At 55.2% G+C, this 21694-nt stretch overlaps 1 protein-coding gene across 1 annotated transcript; it reads left to right on the top strand.

The window, feature by feature from the left end:
• Positions 1-17592: 17592 nt before the first annotated feature.
• LOC135892640 (phospholipase A2 inhibitor and Ly6/PLAUR domain-containing protein-like) lies at positions 17593-21065 on the top strand. The gene is made up of 4 exons (XM_065420436.1): positions 17593-17641; positions 19848-20000; positions 20337-20480; positions 20914-21065. The coding sequence occupies exons 1-4, from the start codon at positions 17593-17595 to the stop codon at positions 21063-21065; spliced, it is 498 nt and encodes a 165-aa protein (XP_065276508.1).
• The last annotated feature ends 629 nt before the right edge of the window (positions 21066-21694 follow it).

Below are 21694 nucleotides of genomic sequence, written 5' to 3'. Positions count from 1 at the left end.
TCCCAACGCCCCTGAGATCTGATGACGGCCCTCAGCGTGCACAGGAGATCCAGGAACCATGTGTGTGCCCCTCGGGATCCCTGCCCCAAAAGGCCCACAGGATCATGGCATCCCCTGATGCCATCCTGGCCAGGCTTGTGCCCACGGCGGTGGTCAAGCTGCAGGATCACGTGGCTCAGAAATGCTTGGAGATCCAAATGAAGGCGTTTCCTAAGATGGTGAGAGAGTCACACAGAGATGCTCCCCTCCTGAGAGAGACTGCCCTGCCTGGGCCACTCCGCCCCCCTAGGGAGCCAGGCAAGCCCAGGACAGCGGCATTGCCAATGATGGGACAACAGCCTGCCCACCCTATCGAATGCCACATAAGGCGTAAGCATCTCGTCATGCAGCGGGGGCTGCTCACCCTGGACCCAGAGCCCCCGGCAAAGCTGCCTCACGCCGTCCCAGCCAGGGGAGCTGGTGTGGAGTTCACTGAGATGGAGACCGATTTCCTGCTCGATGAGGTCAGGGAGAACTTGAACTGGCACACGCAGCGGAAGAAGCTGCAGCAGGAGTGGGGTTTGCCGGATGCCCAGTGGAAATCCCTGCAGGCTTTCCTACCCCCAGTTCCCAAGCTGTGCTCCCTGAAGGCAAAGCCCGAGGTTGAGGTGGTTCCCATCCTTGGGGAGCTGCTCTTCCTTGGGAGGGATGTTAAAAAGCAGCTGGAGTTCCACATTACAAAGATGCAAGTGCAGCAAAGATGGGAACTGCCCATGAGGATCCAGGATTCCCTGAGGAGATTCATGTCTCCTTCCCCAGAGGAGAGAGGCCGGCTCTCTCATCCTACGTGCGGGGGCATCGTGACTCCGTACCGGTCACCGTTTCAGCTGCGTTCCAAGAAGGCTTGGTCTAGTCAGTTGCCTCTAAGGGCCCCCAGTCAGAGGTGGCTGGAGGATGTACATGCCCTACCCACCGACAGAAGGCAGCAAATGGCCAGGTCTTACTCCTGGAAGCATCCTGGGGCAGCAGCATCGAAAGGGAAAGAAACCCCAGACCATTGCAGCACATTGCAGACAGGGAAGCAAAGCACAAGCTCCTCTTGTTCCACACGTCCTCCAACACCAGTGGAAGATACCACCATGGAGACGGGCAGGAGTGATGGCGCAGCAGGAAACCAGATTAATCCAGATCGCTGCACTCTGCGAGCAGGAGTGGATCTGACATCGCCACCTCCAGGAACCGCAGTAACAGAGAAGACGCTCGCAGTGACACTCGACATTTATAAGAGCGAGTTGAGAAAGCCCCTTACCAGTGTGAGTGGCACCAAAGGGACTGAAGAGAAGCTAGAACTGCACATGGAGAGGAAGGTTAACTTGGGAGAAGGCTCCTGCCTGAGGCCAGGGGCACAGGCAGGTGAGGGCAGGGCAGATCTTCTCAGGACCCAATGCCACCAGGTTGCCCCAGAGGCACCAGGCTCTGAGCAGCTGACAAGATCCATCCTTGACTCTCTCATTGCTGGGCAGGCTGCGCACGACCGGCAGATCAAGCACCTGATGGAAATGTTGAGCAGCTCCTGCCCCTTGGCGGGCCAGGTCTCAGTCTGCCAGCTGTGCCGCAAGGCACATCCAGGAAAAATGAAGGGTAAGAAAACTCAGGAGGAGACACAAGTATCTGCTGAGCTGCATGGTCTTCGAGACATCACGGCTCCACACGGGTTCATTGGAAGTGTGAATTCAAAGCTCTCCAGGGACCAGCCACCAATCACAGTCTGCAAGAAGTGTGATAAGGTTCGACAGAAGAGACCAGCTGGGTCTGCAGGTGCTGACTTGCCCAGAATTCCACAGCGATGGACTCCAGGAGACTCCTCAGCATCATCCAACCTCAACAAGATGCCAGTGGTGTGGCTCCTTCCAGCAGACGGGCGCAAGACGCAGGATGGAATGGGGAAAACGGCCCCCACCATGCAACCAAAGATGGTATCCGTTGCTACGAGTACAACAGGGCTTTCGCAAGCCGGGGAGAAAGCAACTGGGAGTCCTGGCGGTTCTCCTCCAAAGCCAGCAAAGGCCTCCAGAGCTAGGACACCATCCCCTTCAAGGAGCAAAGATCCAGTTCTCAAACGGATCTTAATATGCCTCAAGAAAAACTTCTCCAAGCTTCAAAACAAAGTGAAGTCCCAAATGTCCAAGGACTCTCGTTCAAGACCTGATACTAAATTTACAAAGCCACCCTTTTGGAAGGCAAGGGCCTCCAAGGGTGTCTGGTAGTAGTATAAAGCCCAACCATCAACCCCGCCCCTTGACCCCTTAATCCCCGACCACCTGTCACCGGAAGTCCCACCCATGGGGGGTATTACTTCCGGGGTCAAGGCGGGCACATGACCGGAAGCAAAGTGTGTCATGTGACCCCTATAAGAACTCCTCCCACTGCCCTCTACCAATCAGAATGGGTTTCGTCCGCGTAGGCCTGCCCCGAGAGGAGATTTGACCAATATGGGGGAGTTCCAGGGTGGGGTGACCCATCCAGAAGGGGTTCATGTGACCCCTCTAAGAACTCCTCCCACCTCCCTCTGCCAATCAGGAGGGGTTTCAGCCACATAGGACTGCCCCAAGAGCAGATTTGACCAATCGGGGGTGTCCCGGGGTGGGGTGACCCATCCGGAAGTGGATAATGTGACCTCTCTAAGAACTCCTCCCACTGCCCTCTACCAATCGCAATGGGTTTCGGTCGTATAGGACCGCCCCGAGAGCAGATTTGACCAATCGGGGGTGTTCTAGGGCGGGGTGACCCACCCAGAAGAGCGTCGTGTGACCCCTCTAAAAACTCCTCCCAGCGCCCTCTGCCAATCAGAGTGCAGCACCATCACCCCATAAGTCCCAGCGCCGGGGCAGAAGGGGCCATCTTTTATCAGGAACGCGTGCTTTAGAAATCGTGGAAACATGGACTCCCGTGAGAACTTCGGACTTTGTTTTAGCCCCGAGGGCCTTTGACCATCCGCGGAGAAAGCGCTACATCAGCGACAGTTCCGAGGAGGAGGAGGGAGCGACCGAGGAAGGCCCTTTGGCTCAGCCGTTGACGGATACGCCGGAACCTGAAACCCAACTGCTTGTGAGACACCCCGATGAGCGTGGTGGCCTCTTGTCGTCCACCTCCCTGGAGGAGGAAGGTGAACACAGCTCGTGGGAGTCACCGGAGGACAAGGTGAATGGAAAAGACGTCGCTCAGGTAAATGAATTATTAAGGTTGATGATGGGGTGTAATGGGATTAGGAACCGGGGGGAGGGGGTGGGTTGTGTAAATTTAAAAACAAGCAGTAGGAATTTACACTGTTTCTTTTCTGAAAATCTCTCGACAGCTCGATGATGCCTTTCTAGAGGACCAGGCGGCTCTGGACAGCGTTGCAGCAAGCAGCGAAGATGAACTGGGCCCACCTTGGTTTTGCTCAACGCCGATACAAATTGTTGAAGAGGACTCCGAGGATGACGGCTATGAGGAGTTTAGGAGGAGGCTTGGCATGGAACTAACTGAGCCAGTGCCACGTCGTGAGCGTAAAAAAGTCCTGCGGACTATTGTACGCGTTGCTGTTTATGCTGTCCTTAATCACTGCCTTAGGGAAAAGCTTTTTGAAGATTGTGAGGGCTGTGTCATAGATGCGCCAGCCCAACAGCACCATGATTGTGTGACTTGGACTTCAGTGGATATAAACTGCAACCTTCGGGGCCTGTGTGCTGAGCTGTGTTTGGAAATCCTATTAAACACTGTTATTGCCATTGGTTATGCTATGCAATGTCTGTGCCTAACCCAAGAACATTTAGCGCAAGGGGTGACCTTGATAAAAGACAAGCCTCAAGACATTCATTGATATCTGCAAAGGGCCCCCACTTGGAATGGGCACTGTAAGATGCCCTACAGAAAAATGTATTTGAACTAAAAGGGGAAAAAAAGAAAAGAAAAGCAGCCCAGTTGTGCAGACAACTTATTCCCCCACCCCAGATCACAAAAGGGAATGCTAGGGAGGCGTGATCCAATCAACCTGCTGACTATTTTGAAACAAAGAGTTAGGATGGTATAAAAACCTCAGGTAGCTTGGAGCCTGTCTCTTTCAACAGAAACGCTCTTGAATTGCTGCTGGACTGCAAGAGGAGGTATGCGCCCTGGTTTTAACTCTGAAAATAGATATTATATAATGCCATTCTTTGGCCATGCTGTCTCAGTAAATAATGGTGCCTATCTTTATTGCAGTGTGATCTGTTTAGCATGGAACCAGGAACTTTAAGCTGCATTTCACCACCAGGCCAAGGTAAAAACCATTTTAACTATAGATGTGCTTAATACTGTTAAATTAAAAAAAAAAAAACTTCAGGTATTACACAGGTTGTATAGGGATTTGGGGGTAATCCTAACTTAACATTTTTGCTTGTTCTTTAACCTGAAGGCCCAAACACACATTGGGGGTGGGGGTGGGGGGACAGGACGGACAGAACCTTTTAAATGCATGTGGGTTTATTGAAAAGTATTTGATTGCAAACTCTTGGTGTTTTTAAACTGCTGGTGTGTGTGTGTGTGTCCGAGTTTGTGTAAAACATAGGTGGGTTTTTAAAAGTATTTGGTTGCAAACCTGGTTTGGTGTGTTTTAAACTAACAAGGGTTTTTGTGCAAAATGTGTTTTAAAATGGATTTTAAAAGCAGTTTGGTTTTTATTTTGCAAAATGAGATGTCTTTTTAAAAAATGTTTGTGGGTTTGCTTTTTAAAGTGGTAGAAATAAACTCAAAACCTGTGTTTGTTGTACAGCCTGAAATGGATGATTTTGTTTTAAAGCTGTGACTTTTCAAATAGAAAAACACCCTTACAAATATTTTATTTTTTTAAGTTTACAAGACAGTTTCATGTGTTTTATTATAATGTTGTTTGCTTCACAGTATGGTCAAAACATGAGTGGGTAAACAAGCTCAAAAGAAAAAGGAAAGAGACAGCTGAAAAGGAAAATTCACCAGCATCAATGACTGATGGATGGATGAAGCCCAGTAAATATATTTTGCTTATTTGTTTGGTTGTTTCATGAGGTTTTGTATTTTAAGTAAATACATAGGTGTGGGTGAGAAAGATGGTAAAGTTCAGTTTGGTAAAATGTTTTTTCTCCCCCCTCATAGGCCCGGGCAGCTTTCCTGACAATGCTGTAGTCGAAGCTACAGGGACACCTCCACCAGAACCGCCAAAGAACCAGGAATCTGCTTTGAGACCTTTAACAATGCTAACACAAAACAGCACAAGCAGGAGCGCCGCCAGCTTTTCTGCCGCCCTAGGCAGCGGAAGGTCCCGCCCTAAAATGCCGCCCCCCCACAGAGGTGGCAGAAGGTCCCGCCGCTGAAATACCGCCGCGGTCGCCGCCCCCCAAATTGTAGCGCCCTAGGCAACCGCCTAGGTCGCCTAATGGGTTGCGCCGGCCCTGAGCACGAGAGTGCAGATGAAGCATCATGGCAGTCCAAACCTCATATACGTGAAACCCAAGGACAAAACAAAAGACTCTGGTAAAGACCAACCACGCAAACACAACTCCAGTTCCTCAGTGGCCACCACCACACCAAGCCCTGAGAAAACTGAGCAAAAACGCTCACATTCACAAACCCAGAGCACGCGTTCTAGGGGTTGTGAACGTGAGCAAAAACACACACATTCACAAACCCGGAGCACGCGCTCTAGGGGTTGTGAATAAAAAACCAAGGACTGACAAACCATTCTCCCAACACCATAAGCTCGTCACAGCTTCCCCAGATTCTAGTATTTGGTGCTTCATTCAGAAAACTGATGAAGATTTGGGGAAAATATGAGGTTTTGTTCAGAATATTGGTGGCTGCTATATCCTCAGGGGGTCTAAAAGAAAGGAGAGCTGGAAAGCACGTCAAAAATGCAAAAGCTCTGGCGGGTGACTTTTTGAAAAATGCTTCAGTTTTTCCAAAAGGGGGCTCTGAGCAGGCGTGACTAGCCGTGGAAAGGGGCCTGGGTAAAAAGGGCACCCTCAAGGGTACACATCAGCTCAGGTGTAAACAAAAGGGGGGACAGCTCTTGGTGGACAAACAAATGGCAGCCAAAAAGTTCCAGGCCAGGGTCTCAGTAAAAATTTAAAAAAAGGCTAAAGAGGTAATGAGGAAAAAAACAAAAAGAGATGCCCCCTACTGGAGGCTCTCAAACTGACTTGTCTGAAAATGGGAGGTGGAACCCGACTCTCACACAGAGTCTGGTTTAGAAAATTCCCCAGAGGGCTCTCTAGAAGGTCCCCATCTGCTCCTGATGACCCTCACGGAGGCCCCTCGGAGTCTGACTCTCAAATAGCATCTGATGTAGAAGATGCCGCTGACGGTCCCATAGAGGAACCCCCAAGTAACCCTGAAAATGCAGAGGTGTATATGGAGAGAGTGAGAAGTTGGCAACGTGAATTACCTAGATTTGGGGGGTCGGTGTATTGTGAGGAATTTCGTTTTGTCAATCCTGAGTGAATAAATTCAGCTCAGCAGGTTGCTGAAGCCATACACAGGGGAATACAGTTAGTTCTGGGTGACTTTAATGGTGATTATGATGATTATGTTCAGTTACTTTAGAGACCCGAAATTTAACTAACCCTTTGTTTTCGGTCAGAAGAACTAGGGATGAGCTGTCTGCTGAGGATTTCTTAACTCAGGCCTGAAAGCTGCTACAGAGCAATAGAGAGTTGCATCTCGATGGGACGTTGCGCCTCGTTGTGACAGTTGTAAAAAACAGGGGTTGGGGCGCTCGTAGAGTTTTAAATTCTATCCGTGGTTATCAAATCATCCATAAAAAGAGACAATGCTTAGTAGACCTGATTTACACCGGTACCAATCTGTGTTTTGCGGGTGGGCTCTTGGCCGTTATGTCCGACCGTCAACCTACGGACGCGGAATTGTTAGCGGGGGCGAGAAAATTGCATGAGAAACTGGGGTGGTCAGATCAAAAAAAGGTTCTGCTCAGTGACGTAGCAACGTTTGAACAGCATTTAGGAGTCAATATACAGGTGGTGCTGTATGCGTCGAAAGGCGGATGGGGCTTTTTTAAAACGGGGGGCCCAGTGTACCCCAAGACTTTTTTCATCCTGTTGCACGATGAGCATTACTATGGGGTTCTGGATGTGAAAAAGTTGTTTGCTGTGAAAAATTATCGTGAGTTTTGCCACACGGTGTACAGTCACGACCACTCTTGCAGGTGTCGTTGCCGCCTCTGTTTGAGCCTAACATGCTTGGACAGCATGGGCGTGCAGCTGAGGTGTCCTAGCTGTAGACTGTATTGTCGATCCAAAGAGTGTTTAGACGGACACGTCAACTGTGCATTGAAAAAACAAGTCGAATGCCTGTCTAAAACTTTGTGTGATAAGTGTCAGTCTTATGTGGACAAGCGGCACAGGTGTAAAGGGAGGCGGTGTAAGCAGTCTCAGGGTTTGATCGCTGGTGATGTAGACAGTCACCTGTGTTTTATGGACAGCCTTAGAAAGCCCGAATCATCAGAAAAGTATCTTTTTTTATGATTTTGAATGCACGCAGGAGACTGGGTTGCACACGCCCAATTACATTTTTGTTATGTCCCTAAAGCCGGAAAAATCCTGGGAATTTAAGGGCGACGAGTGTCTTTCTATGTTTGTTGAGACCTTTCTTGGCAAAGAGTTCCGGGACTACACGTTCCTAGCGCACAATTCCAAAGGTTACGATGCGTACTTCATCGTTAGACAGTTACTGAAGGAAAAGATGTGCCTAGAACTGATCACTCAGGGTACCTCTTGGCAGGGCCGGCTTTAAGCCGATTCGGCCGATTCCCCGGAATGGGGCCCCGCGCCTAAGAGGGCCCCGCAACGTCCGGGGCTGCCGGCAGAGCGAAAAAAAAAAAAAAAAAAAAGCTGCGTCCTGCTTCTCCCCCCTCCCTCCAGCGCTTGCGCCGCCATACAACTGATCAGCGCAAGCCTGGGAGGGAGGGGTTAGGAGGAGGAATGAGGTGTGCTGGAGAAGAGGCGGGGCCAGGGCGGGGATTTGGGGAGGGATCCAATGGGGCAGTGAGGGGGTGGGGCAGGGGGTGGGGCCAGGGCGGGGATTTGGGGAGGGATCCAATGGGGCAGGGAGGGGCGGAGTCGGGGCGGGGCCAGGGCGGAGTTGGGGTGGGGGGTGCGCGAGACAATTCGCGTCCCGGCGTGGGGCCCCGCACCTGCTAAAGCCGGCCCTGCTTCTTGGGGCCAGATTCACCAAAGGGCTTAAGTGCCTAACTGCTGGTTTAGGCACCTAACTGCCAGAATCAGGCCCCACTGGGATTCCCAACCCCCCGCCCAGCTGCTGCTCACCACTGCAAGGTCCTAAACTCACTTGAAAGTCGTTTACAACAAGAGGGTCCTAGGAGAAGGGTTTAAAACCCTGCCCTACGGCTTTTAAAAATGGATACGAGGTGGAAACACCCCTTTTCTGCAATTCTCGCGGGGCCTAGCAACTGCGGGAAAAGTTACTTTATAAAAAATGTGTTGGATAATGCCAAACAAACACTGTCTGTTATGCTTGAGAATATTGTGTGGTGTTACAGTTGTTGGCAAGCTCTGTATAAAGAACTGCTTGTAACAGCTGGGGTTGCTGACCGAAAACGTGTCTAGCTGGGTGAAGAGAAACCTGGTCCTTTTAAAATTACTTAGCAAATCGTCCCCGCAGCAAAGGAGGGCTATACTATGTTCGGCCTCTGACGATTTAGTAGCGGCCATCTCAGAAATAGCGCTCAAACTCCCAACTTCCCTGGGGATGTAATATATTTTCTTTAAAAGAGCTGCCTGTGTAGACATGACTCTTACTGGTACCGTCTTTTACTAACACAAATGTGAAAGGGGACACATTCATATTGACCATTTAAATAAATAAGTTTTATTAATCGCCTGGTTTAACATGACCTTTTACAGCCGCCTGTAAAAATGGACTCCATAAGGGAGTCTGAGCTGGTTCATTCTTCCATTTTGTCCTTTTCCAGATTTTCGTCTTGATATCTGTGTCTCATATCATGCATCAGCTGTTTTTGCTTATGTCTATTTACTTCCACGGGGCTACCGATGTGTAAGTTCTCAAAGGCCTCTAGAAAGGCATTGTCGAGCTGTTGAGAGATTTTCAGAAAAGAAAGTAAGCACCCCACTGCTTGTTTTTAGATTTACACAACCCGCCGGTTCCTAACCCCATTACACCCCATCATCAACTGTCACTTCTTAATCATTCATTTACCTGAGCGACGTCTTTTCCATTCACCTTGTCCTCCGGTGACTCCCCCAAGCTGTGTTCACCTTCCTCCTCCAGGGAGGTGGACGACAAGAGGCTACCACGCTCATCGGGGTGTCTCACAAGCAGTTGGGTTTCAGGTTCCGGCGTATCCGTCAACGGCTGAGCCAAAGGGCCTTCCTCGGTCGCTCCCTCCTCCTCCTCGGAACTGTCGCTGATGTAGCGCTTTCTCCGCGGATGGTCAAAGGCCCTCGGGGCTAAAACAAAGTCCGAAGTTCTCACGGGAGTCCATGTTTCCACGATTTCTAAAGCACGCGTTCCTGATAAAAGATGGCCCCTTCTGCCCCGGCGCTGGGACTTATGGGGTGATGGTGCTGCACTCTGATTGGCAGAGGGCGCTGGGAGGAGTTTTTAGAGGGGTCACACGACACTCTTCTGGGTGGGTCACCCCACCCTAGAACACCCCCGATTGGTCAAATCTGCTCTCGGGGCGGTCCTATACGACCGAAACCCATTGCGATTGGTAGAGGGCAGTGGGAGGAGTTCTTAGAGAGGTCACATTATCCACTTCCGGATGGGTCACCCCACCCCGGGACACCCCCGATTGGTCAAATCTGCTCTTGGGGCAGTCCTATGTGGCTGAAACCCCTCCTGATTGGCAGAGGGAGGTGGGAGGAGTTCTTAGAGGGGTCACATGAACCCCTTCTGGATGGGTCACCCCACCCTGGAACTCCCCCATATTGGTCAAATCTCCTCTCGGGGCAGGCCTACGCGGACGAAACCCATTCTGATTGGTAGAGGGCAGTGGGAGGAGTTCTTATAGGGGTCACATGACACACTTTGCTTCCGGTCATGTGCCCGCCTTGACCCCGGAAGTAATACCCCCCATGGGTGGGACTTCCGGTGACAGGTGGTCGGGGCTTAAGGGGTCAAGGGGTGGGGTTTAAGGGGCCAAGGGGAGGGGTTAGGGTTTGATTGACGGTAGGGCCTTTATACTACTTCCGTTTTCCATACTACCGAATCCCACCCTGCCAGCATGCCCACTAACAGAAGGGGCCCACAAATTCCACCATTTCCCTAGCATCCAGCGGGCACCATCAACACAGCTCTGTGTCAAGGCATCAGCCATCCTCCGTGGCCTGCCACACCCCTGCTAGTCCAGTCCAAACAATGCACCTGGAGGGTGATGGTCTTGGACCCACAACTCTAAGTCCTGATGTACAACTGCCCTCTGCTCTGCCCCTCTCTGCTGAGCTCTGCTGCTGCATCCCGCTCTGCTCTGCTCTGCAGCACCCTTTGCTACTCTAGACCTGCGCAGGGGACAGATCATCTTGCCGAACTGCCTGGTCTTTTTTATGATGAGAACTAACCTCAGGACTGTTGCCCTCAAACCCAAGTCACACATAAGCCTGATCAGGCTATAATCAATCCAGTCTCAGTTCCACCCACGTCGTTCACTTTTCTCCCATGAGTGGAAGAGTTTGTTCCTGTAATTGAAGATTTGTGGTCCATGGATTAACTATGGAGTTAAATTAACTGCAGATCATTTAAATCACCCACTTACATTTTCTGGTCCTCTGAATATCCCGACAGAAACCCGGAGCGGATAGGAATGGCTTTTGCTACATTTCATCCCAGGGTTTATCAGTTTTATTGTTTTTAGACTGTTTGGCATTTTCCTGCCATTAATCAAGTTCCTCTCGAACCCACTGCTCTGCAGATCCATTCATAATGCTCCATGGATGGATACACAGGCGGCATCACACTCGTTAGCCACCCACTTACCTGTGGCAGTTGGAAATGGGGCCCATGACCCTGAGCTCCGGAAATGCAGCCCTTGAGGAGGGAAAGAAGCAGCTCCTCCGCTATTCAGAGGAAAACAATAGAATCGAATAGATACTTAATCTGGTCTGATGTGCTTTGTGCACCAGAGGACAGCCGTGCACGTCCAGACACAGTCCCCTGGAGATGTAGGGCTGGGGATCATTGCTTGACATGGCTGACTGTGAATGGACTGCAATTAGGACTGGGTGGATTGGGTCTTCTTACCAGATGTGCCCATTACTTTGGGGTATGCTCATTTATTCGGGTTACCCTTCTGGGGAAGGGGGTTCTGTAATTCTATCCATGTCCTGCTTGTGTCATTTGTGTTTTTATATGGAGCTCTACTTCTCCCTTCTGCAAGTCCCCTCCCAATGGAGCTATCCTGCAGGACCTAGGGCCCCTAGGGCTGGGTTTCTCCAGCCCCAGAACCGGATGAACACCCACCCACCCACACGTACATTAACAGAGCAAGTCTGAGCAGACCGGGTCAATCAGCACTGTCAAGCTGACCCCTTATCTGTCTCTGGACTCACTGGCTGGAGGAAGCAGCACTTTCAAGCTGTCTCTCCTTATATGCCCCTGGGCTCCATGGACTGGGTCAAGCAGCACTTTCAAGCTGTTACCCTTCTGCGTCCCAGATTCAGCACGTCCCTATCCCCACTCTCACATCACAATTGTACTGGCAGTAACCTACTTGATGAGCAAACCCCACCGTATTTTGGGCGCTGCAGGGATCTTTAGCTTAGGTAAAAGAAGCGTTGCTCTAGAGTGAGTGGGGGAAGCTAAAAACACAACCGAGTGAAGTTCAGCAAGAGAGAGAGAAACAAGCAACTAACCATAAAAGTTATTTATTGAATAATAGTGATAACTACACAAGGAGAGCTAAACCAACATAACATACATGATTAAAGGTTAATACCTAAGGTAGAAAGGAAAACAGAGAGAGAGAAAGAGGGGGGATCTCACCCACTCCACAAGGCTTGAACTGGTCAGGGTTCCCAGATGATGGTGGTAGCGGAGGGTCCTGAATGCTGGAGACAGGCAGAGCCCCCAGCACGATCAGTCAGAAGATGGAGTTCCAGTGGAACTGATGCCTAGTTTGGATCTAAGCATCAGAACCCTGACTAGAGGGTGAGTAGGGATTTTTGTAGAGAAAATACAATGGTTCAAGGGAGAACACTAGATTTGTTTCTAGGTAAGCTGATGACTCAAGGGTTTTCTTTAGACTAGACAATAGGAGCTGATCACTCTGGGCTATGGGGGGTGTTTTCTTCCAGGGAGCTCACAATGCAACTAGGCTACTTCAGTATTTGGATATCAATTAAGGATTCATTACTAGAATTGGTCTGATAACTGCTGAGCTGGTTGTGTGCAGACATAGGTTCATTAGCATCTGGAGCAGAGGTTCCCATGATGCAGTGCTTCCCTGCTTTTTCTGGTCCCAGAGTTCAGTGCGGTTCTCTGTTCTCCATTCTGTATGTAAACTGAGATGTCTTCCTGTCCCATCTTTCATGCAGATGAGGCTAGGGGAGTTGTCTCTGCTCTCCATTCTGTATGCTAATGGAGATGTCTTCATCTTGTCACCCTTGTCAGGAGGGGTCTAGGTGTGTCTCCCAGCGCCCTTCACTGCTCTCTGCAAGTTTTTTCCTCTGATGGGTTTTCGTTTAAGCAGAGGCTGGGGGCGGGAGGGGTGTCTTTTATGAGTCAGGCTGGATACTGCACCCTGGTTCCCCAAAAACACAGAGGTGTCTGGTATCAGTCTAGGACAGTGGTGGGCAACCTGCAGTCCATGGGCCGCACACAGCTCGTCAGGGTAATCCAGTGGTGGGTCACAAGACAATTTTACATTGACCGTCCACAGGCACGGCCGCCCGCAGCGCCCAGTGGCCGTGGTTCACCATTCCTGGCCAATGGGAGCTGCGGGAAGTGGCGGCCAGCACATCCGCAGCCGGCTCCTGGGTGCAGGATTCCTGCTCTGTGCCTGCGGGGGGCGCTGGCTGCGTGGGAATCGCTCCCTGGAGCCAGACGCTGCACTGGCTTTGCCATCGCTCGGGGGCTGTGTGGGGCGCGGGGCCAGGCTGGGTTAGGGCCATTCGCCGCCTCTGGGACCAGACCCCCAGGTGCAAGCAGCGGGCAGCAATATCTGTGCCGGGCAGGAGAGCCGGGCCATCGGCGTCCTGCATGGCACCGTACCCAGCTACCCAGGGACATCACACGGCAAAGCACAGCCCGTCCGAGAGAGGCCCATGGACAGTCCCTGTGCAGATACGTCCCCTCAGCCCCAGCTCGGTCCTTACCTGGGATAACGTACTGCTCTTTGGCTGCGGAGAGAAAGGCACAAACACGTTAGTGGGGCAGCCCGGCGCCGGGGCCTGCGTGGGAAGGGGGGACGGCTGGTGGTGCCTGGCGAGATCTCTGGTGCGCTGGCACCAGGGCTCGAGCCCCGGCTCTGCCACTAACACACTGGCTGAGCTTGGGCAAGTCCCTCCAGGTCCGTGCCTCAGTTTCCCCTCCTCCCTTGCTGTCTATGTGGCTTGGGAGCTGGGCAGGGCAGGGCGTGACGCGGTGTCTCTGCGGGGCCCAGCAACCCACGGCTCAGTTAAGGCCTCTGGATAGTGCTGCAGTAGCAGCAGCCCGGGGTTGAGCCCCCAGCCCGCGGGGGCAGTGACAGCGGCTGCATGGATGGATGCTCTGGTTCCCCAGGGAAGGACCCGGGGCTGGAGGAGCAGGAGCCTGGGTTCCAGCTTCCCTGTGGCTGCGTGGAGACTCCGTGCCCCGGCTCGTCCTCTGCCTGCTCGGCACACGGGGCACCGGCCCCTCGCTCCCTTCACTGCTGGGCCCAGCTGCCTTCCCCAATGAACTGCCTCTGTCCCCCAGCCCCCGGGGTCCCGCGGCCGCAGGGAGGGGCCCGGACTCACCTGAGCAGCGGAACTTCTTGCTCTTGATCTGGCCGATGCGCTTGTTGGCCAGGCGGCGCGGGCTGGCGCAGCGGGCACCGCTGGTCTCAATGGGGTTGGCGCGCAGGAAATCCGCCAGCCACCGCAGGTTGCAGTCGCAGATGAAGGGGTTGTGAGCCAGGTGCCTGGGGGGGGATGCAGAGGGGAGGAGGGGGATGCTGGCCCCAGCGCTGAGCGTTACTGGCCAGGCCCTGAGCTGGGGGTGCTGCCCCCCATGGGCAGGGCCCCCAGCTCGCAGCTCGCACCAAACCCCGCAGGGCTCTAGGGACTCTGGGTAAATTACAGCAACCCCCAGCCTGGCCCCTCTGCGCTGCCCTGGGGCCTGTGGAGCTGCTCATGCCCCTCAGCCCCAGCCAGCTCCATGCTGCCCCACTGAGCCCTGCGTCAGCATGTGGTGCTGGGACCCCCCTGGTTGCTCTGACTTACCCGGTTCCAGGATTTTCTTCCCCTCTTGTAGGGTTACCATATTGCAGTCCTGGAAAAAGAGGACACTCCAAGGGGCCCCGGCTCCACCCCAACTCTGCCCCCGGCCCCGCCCCAACTCCGCCCCCTCCCCTGAACGCTCCGCCCCCTACTCTTCCCCCTCCCCTGCTTCCCGCGAATCAAATGTTCAGAGAACGGAGTGGTCTCTAGTAGTCAAAGACCCTTCTTCCCCGTCCCCTCCAGTCTATGTCTATCCTATTGCTGTCTAAGCCGCCCCAGCTCCTCATCTGATTTCAACTGCCCCCCACTAATTTGTCCAGTGCTTAACTACCTTTACAGTTAGGAAGTTTTTCCTAATGTCTAACCTAACTCTCCCTTGCTACAATTTAAGCCCATTGCTTCTTTTTCATGCATGTCCTGAGTGGGACGGGGGTGGGTCCAGGCAGTGGGATTGGGGGGAGGGAGGTCGAGGGAGTCGGTGGGTGTGTGGGGATGGATCGGGGGAAGCAGGGTGGAGGAACTGAGGGGGACAGGACTGGGACTGGGGGGAGGGCTGAGGGGGATGGGACAGGACTGGGATGGGATGGGGGGAGTAGGGTAGGGGCTGAGGGGAGCATGAATGGGACAGGGTAGAGAGAGCTGTGTAGAGTGGGGTGGGGCGGGGGAGACAATGGGGCTGGGCTGGGGAGGGTTGGGGGGTTGGGGAGAGGGACAGGGTCTGGAGGGGATGAGACAGAGGGGAGCAGTACTGGAATGGTGGGAAGTTGAGGGGGTGGGACAGCAGGGGGAGCGATGGGGGTGGGATGACGGGGGAGGCTGAAGAAGAGATTTGGGGTAGGGCAAGGCTGAGGGCTGAAGGCAGTGGCTTGGGGGGAGCAGGGGGACTGTGGGGGAGGCTGTTGGAACGGGGGCAGGGACTGAGGGCAGTGGGTTCGGGGTGGGAGGTACAGGGGGAACTGCGGGGGAGGCTGAGGGAACAGGGTCAGGGTGGGGCCTGAGGGCAGTGGGTCTGAGGGGAGCCCCCCCAGAGGGACCTGCCAGGGGGCCAGGTGAGCCCAGCAGTGCTTACCTGGAGCGGCTCCCAGGAAGCATGCAGCAGGCAGGTCCCTCCCAGTCCCTCTGGCCCCTTCCTAGTGTAAGGGGACTGTTGCCCCCTTACTAACATTCAGTGGGGGTGTTTTTGATTGGCTTGCTCCCAGTACTAAAAGGGGAAGGGTCGATGGCAAATCAGGAGCCTGAGACTGACAGTCCCCAGGAACAATGGGGAGAGGCCAATGCTCCAGATCAGCCTGATTGACAGGGCGGGCAGGCTAATCAGAGGGTCAGGAGGCGAGGGAGGTCCCGTCCTCCGTGTGAGCTGGAATTGCCTGGGTCAGACTGAGTGGGGCCGAGCTAAGGAGAAAGTAGGGGCCCAAGCTGAGCTGGAGAGCAGAACCGTGCCAGATCCAGAGGGGCCTGAGCTAAGTTGCTGGGAGCAGAGCTGCAGCCCCAAAGCCAGAGCACAGCCAGGAGAGAGCAGGGGCCTGAGTTAAGTTGCTGGGAGCAGAGCTGCAGCCCCAAAGCCAGAGCACAGCCAGGACAGAGAGGGGCCTGAGCTAAGTTGCTGGGAGCAGAGCTGCAGCCCCAAAGCAGAGTCACAGAAGCAGCCTGCAGAGCAGACCTGTCCTGGGGGCAGAGCTGCAGCAACCAGAGCCAGAGGGGCCAGAGAAGCAGCCCAGGGAGCTGGAGGCAGAGCAGCAGCAGCAGCCGTGCTGAGGCCGAGTGGAGCTGGGGCTAGAGCTGGAGCAGGGGCTGGAGCTGGGGCTGGAGCAGTCCGGAGCCGGGTGCGGTGAGCAGCTGGGGAGAGTGAAGGGGACCCTGGCAGTGGGCCCAGCGCAGGGAGATACCTCAGCCAAGAGGCCTTGCAGGCCAGACTTGGGGGGGATCGTAACCCTGACAGGGCGGGGGCGACGCTGGGAAGAAGGGTCCTGCCACCTAGAGCCTGAGAGCGTGTGGCCACCGCCAGAGCAAGTGTCCAACCCACAGCGTCCCTGCAGCACAGCCAGGGCCTGAGAAGGAGGCCCGGGACCTACAAGGAACAGACTGTGAACTGCCCTGACGTTCCAGAGACACTGCTTGTGATATTCCCTGCCTCAGAGCAGGGTGATGTGTTTCCTTTAACCTTTTCCATTTTTCCTTATTCTTTTTTAAAAGTAATTGTTAATTAAACAACTTGTATTTGCTTTAAATTGTATAAAATGATCAGTGGGTCAGGGAGGTGCCCAGTGCAAAGAGAGTACCCCGGAGTGGGGACACCCTAGCCCCTGTCCTAGGTGACCACAGCAGGGTTGGGGGTCAAGCCCCCCAGGAATCCTGGGCCCAGCCTTGTCGGGGTTTACGAGGACTCTGCCAGACAGGAGAGTGGAAGGGGAGTCCTCAAGGGCAGGGAGGCCTCTGGGTAAAGGAAGTGGGAGCGAGGACTCGGATCCTTTCGTTAGCCCACTTCACTGGGGTAGTGCAGAAGCCAGGAAAGTTCCCCACAATAGCGGGACCATTCCCCCGCTTACACTAGGGTCGGGTCGGGGGGAGGGGAGGGGGCAGGGGCGGGGGGCTCTCTGCCCGGCGACCACTGCCTGCTGCCGGAGTCTACAGGCCCCGCCCCGCTGCAGCATGCAGGGGAGTGAGACCTCCCTGCCTCTCTGTGGGCCGGGGCCGGGCTGCGCTCTGCAGGCTCCTGCCGGCCAGGCGGGGGCCCCGTGGGCTGGCGCCGCCGCGCCCCGCCGCGCCGGGAGCTCTCAGCTGCGCGCTGCCCCCGGACCCAATGCCGCGGTTCCCCCAGCGCGGCTGCCCTGGCCTCGCTTTTGGGGCTTGAACTAGCCGCCGGGGGGAATCCCGGACATTTGTAGCTTTTGACAAATCCCCCCCGACGGCTAGTTCAAGCCCCAAAAGCCGGACATGTCCGGGGAACCCCGGACAGATGGGAACCCTAGGAAGGAGGGAGGCCGCAGCTCACCCAGCCGTGCGGGCGGGCGGGAACACGCTGCAGGGCAGACGTGCCTCGGGGGCTGTGAAATGTCCCATCTCCGGGCCCACCAGGATGTCCTGGGACAGCCCAGCTGACCCCCCGGGGCTGACATAACAGCAGCTGCTTCGTCGCTGCTCTGGTCACTGCAGCAAACGCCCGGGCACCATGTGGGCGCCCCGGCCCCTCTGCCTGCTGGCCGCTCTCCTGGCCACCGGTGAGTCCCGTCCTTCCCCGGGCACAGGGAGCCGGGCACTGGGGGGGGGGGGCGGGAATTCGCCTGGGGAACGTGCCGCTGTCCATGGCGGATTCTGGGGTCAGGATGGAATTTGTGGGTAAAACCAGCGAGAGGAAAACCCGGCGCCACGAGACCCGGCTGACTCGGGGAGAGCAGGGATTGGAGCCTGGGACCCCCACAGCCCACGCGAGGGGCCTGGCCAGCGGGCTGCGGGTCAGACTGGGGTGACGGGTCGGGGTCTGAGCCCGTCTGTGCTTCCTCCTCCTCGTTCCTTCTCCAGCTCTGACGGGGCTCCCCGACGAGGAGCAGGAAACCGGGAAAACCGTCTCCCCCCCCTTGTAATCCTGCTTGGAAATGTTCCTGCCCCTGCAGTGCTGAGATTCCTGCCAGGACTCCTGGGTTCATTCCCCAGCTTTGAAAGAGGAGTGGGGGTGTAACAGGCTAGCGTGGAGGGTCAGCTGGGAGCCAGGACTCCTGGTTTCTATCGGAGGCTTTGAAAGGGAAGTGGGGGTCTAATGGGCTAGAGTAGGGATCACTGGGAGCCAGGACTCCTGGGTTCATTCCCCAGCTGTAGAAGAGGGGTGGGGTATAGTGGATTAGAGCAGAGACGGTTGCAAATCAGGACTCCTGGGTTCTGTCCCTGGCTCTGCAGGAGGAGTGGGGTCTAGTGGGTTAAAGTGGGCTGGGAGTCAGGGATGAGGACTACTCGGCTGTCTTCTTGGTTCTGACCCTGAATCGGACACGTCCTTTTTCTGCCTCAGTTTCCCTATTTTTTAGATGAGGATAATATAACTTTGCTACCATCTAGGGCCATGGCAGGGGTAGCGGAAGGGGTTCTGAGGTTTAACTGATGTTTCTACATGAAAGCTCTGGGGGGAAAAAAGTGGGCAAATTTCTTTCTTTCTTTAAAAAACATTACGTTCGCTTACTGAATTTAAACACCCCCACACTCTGGACAGGAAAGAGTTAATGCTCATGGGATCGCTGGCTGCACAGCCATCAATCAAATGGCTTAACAAGCATCAATCATATTCTTAAGAAGAGAATTGACACGATCAGCGATGAAAAGTGGGCCGAAGTCGAGAGTGGCTGAGCTAATGTTACTCTGAGAGGCAGGGGCCTCGAACAGAAAGTTGGGGGGAGTGTGAAAGGTTCGTTCACCCCAAAGCCAGGCAGAAAACCCCTCTTTAGAGCAGCGGAATTCTTTTTTTCTGTCTAGACAGACGTGTGGGATTTTGTTTGCACGCACAAGTTACACCCCAGATCGCCACCTCAGCAGCTGACAATTTACTCTAGCCACAGACACTCAGGCAGTAATCAGACTGTCTGCGGTTTTGAGGAAGATACAAATAACCAGCTAGATGCCTTTCCCCACACAGCGAGTTAAAGGGAACTGGGCAGATTTGTTGCAAAAGCAGATGGAATTTCTCCAAGATCTACCTGCCCACACGTTCAGTGAGGAGACATTGGTGGTAACAACTACCACAGCGCCACCTCGTGGTTCCTGGTGGTATTTCTCCCCCAGGCACTGCCTGGGGAGGGGTGGGGAGTCGGGATTTGCACTGAGAAGGGATTTTTCCAACCACCAGGGAGTGCTCTGCAATGCGAGGTGTGTGAGTCCAAAGAGGAATCGTGCTCCGGCCCCCTGCAGCCCTGCGCCCTCTCGGAAGGGACCTGCGTCATCGTCACAGCCAGGTACAGCTGGGGTGAGCAAAACCAGATTTCTACTAAGCATAGATGCCATTGCCCTCCCTGAGCCAGAGACAGAACCCAGGAGTCCTGGCTCCCAGCCCCCCTGCTTTAACCACTAGCCCCCAGTCCTCTCCCGGAGCCAGAACCCAGGAGTCCTGGTTCCCACCCACCCTGCTCTAACTACTAGCCCCCAGTCCTCTCCCAGAGCCAGGGAGAGAACCCAGGAGTCCTGGCTCCCAGCCCCCCTGCTCTAACCACTACACCCCACTGCTCTTCTGGAGCAAGGACTGCTCAGTCTGGAAAGAGAATGTCAGAGACAGGGGATGGGATGAGATGGGGACTTGCTGTGGGGACGGGCTTGGATAGAAGAGAGGCTTGTGTCAGGGGGTGGGAGATGAGATAAGATGTGGGGGGGATGGATACAAAAGGGGAGGATGGAGCAGCTGGGGGGGCACTGAGGGGCTAAGGGTGATTCTCTGTTTCCCTCCCACAGGGGCAAACTCCTTCTCCTACACGGCTAAGTCAGGCCTGGAGCCCGAGAGCTGTGAGCCCGGCCCCTTCACGCTGACCTACGCCCGCAATAGCACTGTGCAGGTGAACATCGCCTGCGGTGACACCGACGGCTGCAACGCCGGGGCCATCCCAGGTGTGTGTCTCCTGCAAACCTAGAGCCCTGCTCCGGCCCCACCTGCCTGGAGAGAACCCAGGAGTCCAGGCTCCCAGCCTCCCCGCTCTAACCACTAGTCCCCACTCCCTTCCCAGAGCTGGGGAGAGAAGCCAGGAGTCTGGGCTCCCAGCCCCTGCTGCTCTAACCCCTAGCTCCCGCTCCCCTCCCAGAGCTGGGGACAGAACCCAGGAGTCCTGATTCCCAGCCCCCCTGCTCTAACCCACCAGTCCCCACTCCCGTGTCCGAGCTGGGATCGAACCCAGCGTGCAGAGACTCCCCACCCCAGGCTGACTGGGTGTGTCTGACTGTTCTCAGTGCCAACCGTGAGCCCCGTCCCCAACGGCCGGCAGTGCCCGTCGTGCTTCGCCGCGGGGGCAGATCACTGCGAGGACGTGGTGCCCTTGGCCTGCACCGGCGCCGAGGACCATTGTGTTGAGTTCACTGGGACAATAACAGCGGGTAATTCCTCCAGATGGGGGCGGGGTCTGGAACAGAACCCAGGCATCCTGGCCCCCAGCCCCCTTTGGTCTGACCCACTAGACTCCCCTCCCCTCCCAGAGTCCTACTTGCCGAGAAGCGAAAGGGGCACTCCAGGATGATAAGGCCAGTGCGGGGAAACTGAATGAATTCTTTGCACGGGTCTTCATGGCTGAGGCTGGGCGGGAGATCCCCACACCGGAGCGTTCTTTGTCAGTGTCAGTAGAGGCGGTTGATACAAAACTACTCAAGATCGTTCAGTCCAAAGCAGACTGCGAAGAGCTACAAAGGGAGCTCACAAAACTCGGTGACTGGGCAACAACCAGTCCTGCTGGGAGGGGAGCGTGTGAGAAGCGTCATGGGGGTCGGGGGGGGATGTGGGGGCCCCCGATCACGTCTCTCTCCCCCCGTCCAGGTGAGATCACCCTGCCAAAGGCTGCGGCTGGATGCGGCTCCCCTGGCGCCTGCGTCAAGAGAGTGGGGGTGAGGAAATACACCCAGGGCATGGTGGACGTGCTGAGCCGGGCCGAGTGCTTCCCAGCTCCCTGGGCCGGCGGGGAGCTGTGAGCCCCGGCCGGGCCCCCTTCCCTTGCCCTGATTGTGGGGGCTGCAGTACGCCTCCCCCTGGGGCACCGGCTGCTGCTTCTCTTTGGGGGGGATTGTGGTTCCCTTTTGTGCATTGGCTGAATAAAGCGAGTGGTGGGGTAAGGAGCCGGCCTCTGTTCTGTGCACCAGAGATACTGGGAAGAAGAGAACCCAGGAGTCCTGACTCTGAGTCCCGCACCCTGAACCCCTCATCACTGGCCCCACCCCAGACCCTGCACCCCCAGCCCAGAGCCTCTGCCCCCTCCCACACCCCAACCATCTGCCTCAGCCCGGAGCCCCCTCCCATACTCTGAACCCCTCGGCTCCACCCCCCAGGCCGAAGCCCCTCCTGCACCCAAACCCCCTCATCACTGGCCCCACCCCAGAGCCTGCACCCCCAGCCGGAGCCCTCACCCCTCCCGCATCCCAACCCCCTGAGCCAGCGCGGTGAAAATGAGCAAGCGACAGAGGGAGGGGGATGGAGTGAGCAGGGGGTGGGGCCTCAGAGAAGGGGCAGGGCAGGGGGCGGGGCAAGGGTGTTCAGTTTTGTGCAATTAGAAAGTTGGCAACCCTACCCCACTCCCTTCTGAAAGCCAGGGAGAGAACCCAGT

The sequence above is a fragment of the Emys orbicularis genome, chromosome 20 (genome assembly GCF_028017835.1).
Source record: "Emys orbicularis isolate rEmyOrb1 chromosome 20, rEmyOrb1.hap1, whole genome shotgun sequence".
Lineage (NCBI taxonomy): Eukaryota > Metazoa > Chordata > Testudines > Emydidae > Emys > Emys orbicularis.
The sequence above is the reverse complement of the archived record's forward strand: the minus strand, read 5'-3'. Positions and strand labels throughout refer to the sequence as shown.